At 45.5% G+C, this 14,367-nt stretch overlaps 1 protein-coding gene across 5 annotated transcripts in view; it reads left to right on the forward strand.

Annotated features, from left to right (window-relative positions):
* PLXNA1 (plexin A1) overlaps window positions 1-14,367 on the forward strand; it is a 395,502-nt gene that overhangs the window by 95,318 nt on the left and 285,817 nt on the right. For all 5 annotated transcript variants that reach the window (XM_060688304.2, XM_060688308.2, XM_060688309.2 and 2 more), the window contains exon 3: window positions 7,278-7,460. In XM_060688304.2, coding sequence (XP_060544287.2) covers window positions 7,278-7,460 — 183 coding nt within the window. The remainder of the gene's footprint in view (window positions 1-7,277; window positions 7,461-14,367) is intronic.

Consider the following 14,367-nt stretch of genomic DNA (forward strand, 5'->3'; position numbering starts at 1 on the left):
CTATTCAGTTTGGGGCACTCTCACCATGGCGGACTGTTCGTTCTCCTCAGACAGTGATCAGGAGGTCAGCCCTGTCAGAACTAAGTCCCGCAAGAAACAATCGGGCAAACGCTCTGAGTCTGGCGGTCACAAGTCCCGCCACTCTAAGACCTCCTCTGCCGCTGAGAAGGATGCTCTCAGGCGTCATAAGGCTTTGGAAAAAAGATGTGAGAAGGCCAAGCAGGCGTCAGCTTCTTTGGTCCGTGGTGATATGGGATCCGCCCACCAGACTGTTCCTGTTCCTGACCTTTCGGAGCGGAGAACGGTCCAATCCGGTTCCTTGGCTTGGCAGAAGGGCGTGTCCCAGTCGATGCCTGATGTTTCCTCAGCGGGTTTAGAGGCCTTTCCGCCCCCTCGGCGCCAACCTTCGGCCACTTTCACGCCTACAGCAGCGGGACTCCGAGAAGTGGACAATCCTCCGCCTCCATCTCAGTTTGACTTCCAGACGATGTTGTCAACAGCGTTGGCTTCTATTATGGCGGCCGGAGCGCAGACAGCGGCCCAGACATCGGCGGCGGGGACTTCGGGCACGTTGGCCTCTTCAAGCTCTCGCAGGGTTCGTTCCCCCTCACCTCGTGAGTCTGTTTCGTCTGAGGGCTCGGGCCATGACGAGGAGGGCCCCGATGACCTCGAATTCTCTGAGGATGAAGGTCTGGTACCTGACAGTCCAGCCTTCACGGGCTTGTTTCGTCCCTCACTATTTAAGTCCCTCCTTCACAAGGCTCGTTTGACTACTAATCTGGGTTCGGTGGGAGCACAACCCCCGACTACCCCGTCTGAGACCGGTCCTCATGATGCCCTGTTTAAGCAAGTCAAGCAGGAGAAGGACTTTATTCCGTGCCCTCAACTGTTCGCGGATGTTCTGCAAGCGCCTTGGGCCCAACCAGGGTCGTCCACTGCACCAAGCAATTTAGATAAGAAGCTGTTCTGTGCGGCGCCCGAACTTGAAGCCATGTTGGACGTGCCCACTGTGGATGCACCGGTGGCGTCTCTCACTTCGCATTCGATGGTCTCATCCGATCCGCTGGAGGGGCTCAAATCGGAGGACAGGCGCACCGAATTGGCCTTTCGTAGGTCTCATCAAGCCGTGGCCTGGACTGTTAGAACTGCCACAGCTACTTCATTCTTTAATAGGGCCTCGTTGATCTGGCTGCGCCAATTTCAGGAACGGCTCCCTCCAGAGGATACCCGTTTGCGCCACGATATTAACAAGATCATTGCAGCCACAGAATATTCGGCGGATGCTTCGTAGCCTTTTCTGGCTACGGCCGTGGAAGGCCGATGTGAAAACCAAATGGAAGTTGGCGGCGGCCCCATATAAAGCTCCGAACCTGTTTGGCACGGCGTTGGAGCCGGTCCTTGTGGAGGACAAAGACAAACGCAAAATTATGCCCTCGTCCTTTCGCAGACAAGACAGGCGTTACACCCCTTACACGCAGCGTCAGCCATTTCGTTCTTACTCGGGGCAGGGAGGCCCCTCAACTTACCGGCAGTCATTCCAAGCTCCAGATCGCTTTTCCGACAGACAGCGTTTCAGAGAGCGCGGGAGATCTCAGTCCTCCTCCAAGCGCCCCTATCGTGGGTCCACTTCTAGGCCCTTCAGAAGGGGCAAATGACTCACCGACTCCGGGGCCAGTGGGGGGACGTCTCCGGGCCTTTCGTCATCAGTGGGCCCGGTCCACTCCGGACGAGTGGGTGCGTCGCACGATTTCGGAGGGCCTCGCAATCGAGTTCACGGATCGGCCCCCACGACGGTTCATCCGGTGCCCAGTGCCCCTATCCACAGATTCTCGCAGCCTGATGGTGGAAGAGATAGCACACCTGCTGGAGATCAATGCGATAGAACCGGTTCCGTTGGACCAACTGGGGACAGGCTTCTATTCGATTCTGTTTTTGGTTCCCAAAAGTTCGGGCGGGGTCAGAGGCATTCTCAACCTCAAGGAGTTGAACCGGGCGGTACGTTACCGTCGTTTCAAGATGCATTCTCTTCAGTCCATTCTGGCATCCATTCGCCAAGGGGACCTGATGCAGTCGGTGGATTTGCGAGAGGCATACCTGCATGTTCCAGTACTTCCTTCGCATCGACAGTTTCTGCGATTCGAGTATGCGGGCAGGCATTACCAGTACTGTGCAATGCCGTTCGGTCTTTCCTCGGCTCCCAGGACTTTCACCAAGCTGGTGGCGGTAGTGGCAGCGTCTCTCAGTGCCGTTCCGGTGAGAGTGTTATGTTACCTGGACGACATTCTAATCCTGTCCTCGTCCAGGACACAAGCGGCGCAAGACAGGGACAGGGTGCTTTCGGCGTTCCGGGAGCACGGATTCTCCATCAACTTGGACAAGAGCCAGCTCGTCCCCACGACCTCAATTTTACATCTCGGGACCCTGATAGACTCCGAGAAGGGTCAGGTTTTCCTGTCTTCAGAGAGGGCGAAGAACATCAAGTCGCTTTTGGGCCAAGTGCTGACCCGGAGGAAGGCTCCTCTATTGACTCTATCACGATTGTTAGGGAAGATGGTCTCGTGCTTCCGCATTGTTCCGTGGGCACGCAGACATTCTCGTCCACTGCAATGGCTACTTCTTCCGTTCCAGAGAACAGGCAGTTCCAACTCCGTAGGGACAGTGTTAGTGCCTCCTCAAGTCAGACTGTCACTGAGTTGGTGGAAGTCACCGGCCATCCTGCGAGGCTGCGATTTCCTGGAGCTAGACCGGGTCGTGATCACCACCGATGCCAGTCTCCATGGCTGGGGAGCCCACCTGGGTGCCCAGGTGGGCCAAGGACAATGGTCTCCAGAGGAACGTGCACAGAGCATCAACCTATTGGAACTTCGAGCCATTCGTCTCGCCCTTCTGCATTTCCGGGCGCTGGTTTGGGGCCGTCACGTCCTGATTCTCACAGACAATACATCTGCCAAAGCGCACATAAACCGGGAAGGGGGGACGAAGTCACAGACGTTGATGCTCGAGTCGATACGTCTGTTCAACTGGGCGGAGAGAAATCTGGAGTCCATCCTTGCAGACCACATTTCGGGGAAAGCCAACACACGAGCGGATTGGCTCAGCAGGGAAGTGATCGACCAGGCCGAATGGCAGCTGCTTCCCAGTCTATTTCAGGAGATTTCTCTTCGCTTTGGACGACCTCTGGTAGACCTGTTTGCCAGTCCGACCAACGCCCAACTTCCCCGGTTCATCACTCGGTATCCAGCTCCAGGGGCGGAAGACACAAACGCTCTGCGGTGTCGTTGGCCAGCGGGTCTATTATACGCCTTCCCTCCTGTCACACTGATTCAGCAGGTGGTCCGCAAGATGATGGCGGAGAGGGCAGAGATGTTATTGGTGGCACCACATTGGCCCCGTAGGCCGTGGTTCGCGGATCTTGTGGAGCTGTCGGTGACAGACCCGTGGGTGATTCCTCCACATCGGATCGTGCTGTGTCAGGGGGCCATTCGTCATCCCGAGCCCCAGTGGCTGCAGTTGGCCGTCTGGCATTTGAGCGCGTCCTCTTGAAGAAAGGCCGTTTGCCGGATACGGTGATTGGTACGATTCAGTCGGCCCGTCGACCATCCACGACGATCTACGAAGCCACGTGGAGGGCCTTTTGCCGTTGGTGTGCGACTAATCATGTGGATCCTACGTCTGCAACGGTTCAGGATGTCCTCATCTTTCTACAGGCGGGTTTGGAACGGGGTTTGTCTCCCGCCACTCTCAGGCGCCAGGTGGCGGCCCTGGCAACTGTGTTGTCCTGTCCACCGTACACTTCCTTGGCTCATCATCCGTGGGTGAAGGGGTTCCTTCATGGAGCTACGAACCTGAGACCGCCTACGGTTCATCGTTATCCCTCTTGGGATTTATCTTTAGTTTTGCAGGCTCTCACATTGTCTCCGTTTGAGCCGCTGGGTTCCGCCTCACTTAAATTCCTGTCGTTCAAAGTTGCATTTCTTCTGGCGATCACGTCGGCTAGACACATTTCTGAGTTGGCTGCCTTATCCGTTAGGAAAGACTTGTGTATTTTCCATGCTAATACTGTGGTCCTGAGGATGGACCCTGCCTTTATGCCCAAAGTTAATTCGTGGTTTCACCGGGCGCAGGAGTTAGTGCTTCCGGATTTCTGTCCATCGCCGAGACATCACCGTGAGGTTCTTTGGCACACTCTGGATGTGCGCAGGGCATTGCGACGTTACATGCGTAGGACGGCGGCGTTTCGGAAGACGGAAGCCCTTTTTGTTTCGTTCCATCCTGCATCCATGGGTCAGAAAGTGTCGTTGACTACGATTGGTCGTTGGATTAAGGCCTGTATTGCTTCTGCTTATGAGAATCAGCGTCGTCCTGTTCCTGGGAACATTTTACCTCATTCGACTCGGAGTGCGGCTACTTCGGCCGCCTGGGCTACCCAGGCTTCTGTGTTGGACATCTGTAGGGCAGCTACTTGGACTTCTTTGTCGCCCTTAATAAGACATTATCGGATTGATGCCTACGCTTCGGCTGAGGCGTCTTTTGGGCGACGTGTTTTGCAGGCGGTGGTGTCTGGGTCTTCTGGGGTGACTAATGTTTTGCCCGACCCTGGGAGTTAGGCTTGGGTATGTCCCAATGCTGGAGTGTAGTAGCAGCGTTCTGGAAAATGGACATTGACTTACCTGAATGTCCTTTTTCGGAACGCTGCGTATACACTCCATTTCCCTCCCTTTTCGTTTGTTGGCTTGTGGTTGTTTTGTGTTAATAAATTTTGTTGTGGTTCACCTGTTCTGTCTTCGTTCAAGACTGGGGATTCGGGTGCAAAAGGGGGCGTGGAGAGAGCACAGAGTAGGTAGATAAGTGAAAAAAAGTTCTCTCAGTTGCTGTCAGAGAAGAGGATTTTCCCAATGCTGGAGTGTATACGCAGCGTTCCGAAAAAGGACATTCAGGTAAGTCAATGTCCATTTTCCAAATTCAAATTGGACTGATAAATTTCTTCTACTCTTTCATCCAACAATTCAATGTGTTTTGCCAGACCCTGAAATACCATTACTATGTCTTCTCTTATTACTTTATTCCGAATTTGTATAACTTCTTTAATTTCAGCCATTTCTTCAGACACTCCCTTAATTTTCCCCTCTAAAAAAGAAGTTTGTTGCTTCAAAGCGTCCTGCAGAGATTCCTGTAGAACTTCCAAAGTCAATATTTGTGGGTTTGAAGTAGACAAAGATTGTAATTTTGATGGTTGTGCTGGTGATCCTCCAGCACTTTTAAAGCCAGATTTTATTTGCTTAGAAACCATTTTTAGCTTTCAATTTATACTTCCTACAGCAATCAAATCAATAAATCCAAATATTTTTAAATCTTTTGTAAGTATTATAGTTTATTTAAAGTCCAAACTGTAGTCTTTCCATTTTAAATCTTTCTTTCTTTGATGTGGAATCCAATAATCTTAAAAAGCCTTAGAAGCCTTAGAAGCGCTAACAATGTTAACTATCACTTTCACTATAACTTTCACTTTCACGCCCTGTTGCAGTTCAGGTGCCATTTTTGCTTTCGTTTTAAAAGTCTTAGAAGGAAGAAGTATAGACACAGAGTTAAAGTTCAGTACTTGCAGTTACTAGGACTCCTGTTTTTGTTCTGCCTGCTTTAAGCTTATTTTGAATCTGAATGTTGATTGCAGGGCTGGTTGCGGCATCTTGTTCTGCTTGAAGCAGAAAAGCCTCGGATTCGGAGCTCAGTTGAACTACCAGGGAGCTCTCACCCTCCAAGCCCCAGAATTACTCCTAGGGCTTTTGGGGAGCTCTACCTTAGTCCGGCTGCTCGCCTTCCTCTCTTCTCCCAAGGGGAAGGTTTCCAAGCCACCAGACAGCTGATTTGCGCTGTCTTGGCGGTTTTAACGAAATCGCGGGGCTGACGGTCTGAAAGGAGCGTCTGTTAGTGCCTGCGGTGCCACCGGAAGCCTACCTCTCATTAATCTTTGATACCATCAATTCTCACATACTGAGTTGTCTTATTGGGGTAGGATTTGGATTCATGGTATTATAATGAACTTCCTTTCGATGGCCCCATACAATTCATTATTCCAGTCCTGGGCCATGGTTGTTGTCACATGATGGAGCTCAGAGTTATATTTCGATCCCATGCTTTTTAACGTCTGTAGTGCAGTAATATCTGCCAGTAAATGAAGCCAGGACTGCTTTAACTATCATTGTAGAGGTGATAGGACAACAGCTTCAGCTTTTGTTTTCTCTAACTAATTGCAAGAAAGTTGTAAAAATCCTGAATTTGAAGATGAATGAGGGCAAACAAACTGAGGTTTAATTCAGCTGGGATCAAACTAGTTCTCCTAGAAGGAGAGTGTGAGGATGGGAAGGTAATATAGTGTTGAAAACTATATTCTTACTGAGGGATCATATGTGCAGCTTGGGGTTTCTACTCAGCTCAATGCAACCTTGAAATTTGCTGATCACACCAACTACAAGAATGCAGCTTTTCATCAGTTGCATCCTTATCTAATTCTATCTAGACCAGAGTATCATAATATGTTGCAAATGAAGCTGTCTTTAAGGAGACACTGGAAAGTGTCTCCTTAAAGTACGGAATTCAGCTATCCAATTATTGCAGGGGTAAAATTTTGAGAGAAGATAACACTAAACCTGTACCTTTTGTACAGGTTTGGGCGCACGTGCCTACGAGCGAACCGGTAGCGATGGATTTTGAAACCCACCCCTGGTTTCCATGTGTTCCCAGGATCATTTTAAACTGTGGATGATACCATATAATTACTTGCATGAACTTGTGTGAATTTTCCCAGTCCTTAAAATCAGGCATTGAAAATCTACGCTTAAGACTTTTTGTTCAGCAGGCATGCCTTTTTTATGCTGGTAGAAATCTCTCTCTCTCTCTTCTCTCTCTGGCTTTTCCCTGAACCTAACTTTATTTTAAATGTGCATATTTTTATTCTGATTAATTTCAAATCATTTTAATGAACATAAATTTAATAATAATAAGTTGTGTTGCTTGCTTGGTTCATGGTGAAAGTTAACTGCACGCAAATAGGGAGCCGTGAGGAGGAAAGATGTTTTCTCCTAACCATTGGGAACTTGTTCCTTATGCTTTTCGACTGATAAAAAATTACTGTCATTACTATTACCAATTTCCCTATTGGTGATAATCCTGAAGATTTGAGATCCTTTTGTCATGGAATAATTTTACTACCTGGTGAGCTGAAACAGCATCAGACGACTAATCTTTTTCTATTTTTCTGTTCCTATATTTTTCTACAGCCCTTGCAAATAGATGATAATTTCTGTGGACAAGATTTTAACCAACCGTTGGGTGGAACTGTCACCATTGAAGGTGTGCCGCTCTTTGAGGATAAGAAAGACGGCATGACATCAGTGGCTGCTTATGACTACCATGGACACACAGTTGTTTTTGCCGGTACACGAAGCGGCAGGATAAAAAAGGTAAGACACTTGGAGGTCTTGTTATGTTGTTTAGTAGAGTCCTATTGGCCCATAAAATGGGTGGAGGGGGAGAAATCCCTGCGCCTCAGTCTCACATTGTTAAAAAGAATGAAGTCATATCCACATGCGTACTTCCTTATGACTCTTAAAACTCGCTTTCTGAGGAAAACCTTCATCTGGAGTTCATCTTTACTTCCTTTATTTGTGGTTACTCTCTTAAGAAGGCTGTATTTTAATGTGCAATCTGATTCTACATAGTAGAAGCCTTTTTTTTCTTTTTTTTACAGTTTGTGTTTCTTGTGAACTAGGTTCTTTTCATCTCATAAAACTGATTCAGTAAGAGTCCGAAGATAAATAGCAAAGAAGAGATTCAGTTATTAAGGTGCACATAAAGCAAGCTTCCTTCAGATTTAGGGATTTGGAATTGCCATAGAAATTGCACTAAACACCATTTCTTTTCTAATGGCCTTTTCCATTAAGTTGCTGTGCTGCTTTTTCTTTTCTTTTTTTTTAAAAAATCATAATCTGCAGTATTATTGCATGCATTTGGCTCTGTTACACCAGGCAGACACATTTCCCTGAGGACGATGACTCTGCTGTGTCAGCAGGAACCCAGGAACTTTGATAACTGTGCAGAAACAGGCTAAGAATACCCTGATGTACATGATTTAAACCATTTGTGGGCCAAAGTCCACAAAGCAGAGGGAACTCATCCTTCCACAGCTACACAAAGGCTTCTTGTTGTTCATAATTAGCAAACAACTGTACGCTGTTTCCCCAGTATCTCCACAGAACATGGATTTCCTGTTATCATAACATCATTCCTATAATTACAGCTGGATATTCCTCATGTAAACACAGCCGGTATTAACTGCATCTTCAACCCGGAAGAATTGGCAGAATTGTATTTAGGGCTCTGGCAGGGCTCTGCATGAAACACCCAACCTAGCAGGAGGCTTTTAAAAGGCTGAGACATGCTGGTATGAGTTCTGAATTAAGGAATGTGATGAAGTTTGAGCTGGTTCTTGCCTTTGATCTTTTTTCTTCCCTCCCTCAGTTAAGCTTCTAATTTTCAAAGATTACAAGTATATTCTAGTGTGGAAGCCATCGTAATTCATTGTGAATATGAATGCAGAGGGAAAGGCATAGAGCAGCTAAACGTATACCCTGGAGTGTGAAGACGGACTGAATTAGTCATTGGAAAGAGCAGGATTCTTGCACAAAATTATGCATATAGTAAATGCATGTGGCCATTTCTGGGAATCAACATTCCTGCAGGAGACAATGTTTGCATTGCGACAGCAAAAAATCATGGGTTTTGCCACGTGCAAAACTAGACAGCTAGTCTTGACTTCCTTGTTTCGTCTTCCTGTGTGATACACATTTGCAAACATGTATTGACACTTTTATTTATTTTTAGTTTTATGCCCAAAGAAAGGAATTTATGAAGTTCATAGTGTAATGTAATGGAAAAGAGCAGCAGCTACAGCTTTGGACACAAGAAGGAGCCTGACTTCGTTGTCAAAAGTTTGATATAGTGCTGTGTGAAAATGCATGTGAATGTAGCTGTGGTGTTTTGTAGGCTGCTGTATTCAACCTCTGTCACTGAATTAGTCATTATTCATTGTTTCTTGAACTCTCCCTCCTTTTAGGTATATTTTCCATCATCACTAACATCCAGACATTACAAGTACAGTAAAGGGACAATTGTTGTTGTTTTTTTCACCATTTTGTGATGCCAGGGAGAATCAGGATGTTCCCATTTTATTAAAGAAGAAACAGAGGCATTTATTTGCACAAGGTCACCTTCCTGTCATACATTAGCCGGGGAATAAGTGGATGTTATGCCACTTTGTTCGTCAGCCAACAGAGAAGGCTTCCCCTTTCTATGACACGGTGCCCATAGCGATGGAACATTCTGTACACTGAATTTGCTCTGTCTCTTTCAGTCCTTGGAGTTATCAGTCTGTATGCTGCGATTTTCAGGGCAGGAAATGGGTATCTATTTCTTACTGCTGCAGATTGAGAGCAAGCAAGATGCTGATTTCCCATTTAGTGGATGTGGAAGGCTGGGCCTGGCCCAAGGCCAAGCTGAGGGTTATTTTAGGAGATGTCCTCAACACATTGTAGATCTATTGTAAGTAGAGAATGAATGTTTTGTTTGTGGGGTTCAAAAGGAATGGATCTTGAAGTTTTTTACTTCAAGCCATAGCTGCACAACACTAGAAAAGGTGTGATGCCTCAAGGATGTAGTACTGTAATATTGTGGAAACCTAGGTCTCGTGTTCTACAACTAAAGTTGCTGCTGCTTCATTTTTTTGCAACCAAATGTCTTGTTCACAACTCTGTACTTAAAACGGGGATAGAAATCTCCCTCAATTTTATCAGGGGGTTGGACTAGATGACCTACAAGGTCCCTTCCAACTCTGATATTCTGTTCTGTTATCAGGCAAATGACAGATGTGGGGAAAATATCAGGCTTGAAAGGAACACATATCAACCAGGAGGTAGCTTTCAGACAAGTGTCATAATTAGGAACCATTCCTTAAAGACGGCTCCAAAGTTGGAATAGCCAGAGTTTACCATTTTACACAAAAGGCCTAACTCAAATCAGCTATGACGGGAAGGGGGGGAGGGGCAGCAGTGCAAGACACCTGCTCTCCCAGGCCTCCTATCATTTGCTACCTGCAGTGATTTTGGTCTGCTCTGTCAGAATTTATTGCCTGGAATGATTTTACTCAGAGGATCTCACAGCTGCTTCATGAGTTAAATTTTCTACAGCTGGCTAAGAAAGCAGGCACATGTCTGGAGTTATGAGGTATGGCTCAGGTATGACTATGAATGCGCATGCATGGATTGTGATGCTATCGTGGATTATTTATACAAAGTACATATTGTATTATGCAGATCAAATCTCCCAGCCGCTCATGAAAATGAGACCTTCTCAGTTATGTACCTTAATAACTTTGGTTTTTTTGGTACATAGGGATGTTGAATTATGAGGAAAAAATAAGATATACCATATTTTTCGGAGTATAAGACACACCTTAGTTTTTGGGGAGGAAAATAAGAAAAAAGCTGATTGGCAGGTGGATCGGCCTCCCAGAATACCCCCAATCAGCTGTTCCCAGAGATGAATTTTAGCAACAGGTTCCTTGGTTGTGAGCTCTGTGCCTTGCTTTTTTTTGCTGCCTCTGAAACTTTTGAAACTGTTTCAGAAAAAACTTTTTTTCCTGCCTCTGAAAGCCTCCGAATCAGAGCTTCAGAAAAAAAGCCTCTGAAGTTCTGTTTGGGGGTTTCTTTTCTGAAGCTTCTTTTCTGATTCTTTTTTCAGCCTCTGAAACCTCTGTTTGAGAAGCTGGGTGGGGCTACATTCGGAGTATAAGATGCACCCAGATTTTCATCCTCTTTTTTGGGGGAAAAAGGTGCGTCTTATACTCCAAAAAATATGGGTAAATTCCCAGTTACCCGTACTAACCTAAATTTCTTACTGTTTTATTCAAATGGTTCAGTCATGCTTTACTTTCAAAATTAGGCTATTTTTTTCCTTCTAAGCCTTGAGCATCTGATCTCCATTTTTGCTCCCTTTTCCAAAATAAAAAAAAGGAACATAATGTCAGGTAGCCTCTGAACAAAGGAGACTATAAGAAATGTTACGTTGCAAGTAGTTTTGTCTGGTGCCATGAAGATGGGAGAAACCGCAGCAGATTGTCATCTCTTTCTGATCAATGCTTGGTCTGAAGTGGCAGGTGTCTTGTTTCTACCATTTGCTTTTCCACTTGAGTTTCAAATTGCAAATTTTAAATAATTCTCTGCAAGGGTTGTACATGTTCAACTCTGTAGAGGAAGTGTGGGAGGAGGATTGATGAAACTATTGAGACAATGTGCTGTGCCTTCAGTTATGTATCCCTTGTGATTGCTGATGGTTGTTTTTTGTCTGGCAAATTTCCCCTGAGTGCAATAGTTTCCACGTACCCTTATATAGTTCCTACATTTTCTCTTTCTCTTTCCTCCTTGCCAATTCGATTGACTTCCTTGAAGGGCTGATGAAGCAAATGTATAGCAAAAGGGCAATGGCAGCCTCTGCTGAAACGCCCAGATTAGTTGATTGGTAAGGGAAGTCTGTGTGTGTGTGTGTTTAAGTTTACAAAGATTTTGTAAACTGTTTGCAATACTAAAATAAAATCTAAACAAATCCTTAAAGAAAAGATACAAGAAAGAAAGCTCTGGCGTGTATGCCATTAGTGTGGCAAATAGGGAGTGAATTGCTTTTATAATCACATCTGAGCAGGATTGGCCTTCTGAATATGAATTTATATTAGTTTGTAGAATGGGTAGTATCTTTTGCTTCAACCTTGAAGTAGTGGTGTGGGTGGAACTCAAGGGGGACATTGAGAGTGCAGCTGTTTTCTGTAACAGCTGTCTGACTGAGCCTACTGGATGGGAAAAATAGCCTCTCAGCAGTTACCTGATCCACCCAGGGAACTCTGGACCTTCATATCCTCCTTCTAGTAGGCAAGTACTTACTTCCAAACAAAATTCCATCTGTCCTTCCTAAGTGGTTACCCCAGAGATGCAGAACTGATAGGAATGAACAGCCAGGCACCTAAAGAAAAGTAGGCCTCATGAAGCAGCTGTGACACTGCTAGAGTCACAACAACATCATTGGGAGAGACCAAAGCCATTGTTTCAAGAGACTTAACACATAAAAACAAGACTCTCTTGACCTGAGCTCAGCTCCTGGGGATCATAATAGCTGCAAACTATTGCAGACGGGATCCTGTGTGACTCGCTGGAATAAGGGTTCATTGGTTGCATTGATTCCTTGTTGCTTTTAAAATCCAATATCTGTGCTAGTTAGTGGGCTATTATAATGTTTGAACATTTAAATACATTAAAAGGGACTTAATTTAAAAGACTTATTATAATCAGAGGCCACTTCCTTTGAGCAAAGATATTCACTCTGCAGGGAGAGTGAGCAAAAGAGAGAAAGGAATAATGAGTGAATTCTCCGCAGTCCAAGAGAATTGATGGAAGTTTGGCGACAAGCAGTAGCTGGGGATGTGATGTGGGACATTAACACTGTTTCTGTCTCCTGGCAGAGTTGTTAATCCTTTTGCTTAAAAGCAAGAAAGCTTGTGCCAACACTTCCCTTTGTCTTCTTGGCAAGGAGGCTAAACCTGGCAATATGTGGCTGGGGGGAAAAATTCCTTTCATATCTTCTGATTTTTGCTTCTCTGATCCTAAAAAGGGAGGCGGAACAGATACATCCTTTGAGAAGGAATTTTAGGAGCATGAGGAGTGGGTGGGGTTTGGTTAAAGCATGCTTCCCTTGGGTGCTGAACAATTAGCTCAGACTTTCCCTTGGCAGCCCCTTAATGGACTGCTGACCCTGAAGCCTGGAATATTGGAATGGAGAAATATTTAGGAATTTCAGGGGCCTGGGACAATATTATCCCTGCTTAGGTTTTTACAGTGCAGAGTTGTTTACTTGTGCAAATTGGAAAAGGGGAAGCTCATCTGCCCTCCCTTGAAAATACTACTATGCAGAATAAAAAAGTTGAGTAAAGGCTAATGGCCTGCATTAAATATATATATAAAAAACTTAGGCTGTGTTTTCCTGCATGGTTGTTAGAGAGGAAGGAGGCTTCTTTTAGTTGTGACATGGAACACCTGTTTTCCTTCCTTTGGTTACTTGGGGAAAAATGGTTTAGTTTGTTTCATAATTTCATAATTATGAAAATGTTCTCAATAATGTTGAATTCAACTTTTGTCCTAGATCTGATTAGGCTGCTGAGTTTTGACACAAATGTATCTGTGGATTCAAATCTATGGATGATGGAATTACGGATTGTTTATTCATAGTAAAACAAGGACAGTGATTAATAAGCTCAAATGACCTTGTTAGGGAAGGGTGGGAATGAGAAGGAAGGCTTGTTTAGAAAGAGATGTCTTTCTAAGAGATGTCTTAAGACCAGCTGCCTGCAATTACTGCAGGTTCGAATCTCGCCAAGGCTCAAGGTTGACTCAGCCTTCCATCCTTTCTAAGGTAGGTAAATTGAGGACCCAGTTCTAGGGCAATAAGCTATTATAAATATACAAAAGAATGAAGACTATTGCTTAGCGCATTGTAAGCCGCCCTGAGTCTCCGGAGAAGGGCGGCATATAAATCAAATTAAAAAAAAAAAGTTTCAGTTAGGACTGACTAAAGTTCAGATCCAGGGCGTGGGCTAGATTAAGAGATATATTATCCCCAGGGGTAAAATTCACTTACCTTCCCTACTGGTTCACATATGTGCGTGCACCGTCTGTGCATGTGCAGAGGCTTAAAATCATCACAAAAAAGCGACATCATGATGTCCGCGCGGGTGGGCAGACCTTCCCGCAGCTGCTGCTACCGGTTCCCCCGAGCCGGATAGAACCAGCTGAATTTCACCCCTGATTATCCTATATCATAATATGGAAGAAAATCCTCTTTCCTCAGCATTAAGCTGCTGTACCTTATCCCTGAATGAGATCTTTCAACAGCCCAGCCATGCCATGGCTCATTTGTCTTGCAAAAACACAGATGTACAGGGAAAACTGTTGTATTTACAAATGCATGGGTGCCTCTGTAGTACATCTCCAGTCAGAGAACCCCCATCATTGCTTCTCTTGCCAGCTACAGACAATGCTGCTTCTTGCCTAAGTATGTGTAGGGTTTGTGTAATAAGAGAAGCCAAATGGAAAGAAAGACAAGCCTTCTGTAGATGATGGATTTAAAGAAGATTCTGAGCTCATGTCCTTGTGCTATAATCAGGGCCCCTCTTTCAGAGCTTGCGTCCTCCATGGATAGGAGGCTCCTCTCTTCATGTTATCCTGCCCTCTTGCATTTGTCTAGGGTGCCAGATGCAAACAGAGAGTCCCT

Source organism: Pantherophis guttatus, chromosome 2 (genome assembly GCF_059756535.1).
Source record: "Pantherophis guttatus breed Tessera chromosome 2, ASM5975653v1, whole genome shotgun sequence".
NCBI classification, from domain to species: Eukaryota; Metazoa; Chordata; class Lepidosauria; order Squamata; family Colubridae; genus Pantherophis; species Pantherophis guttatus.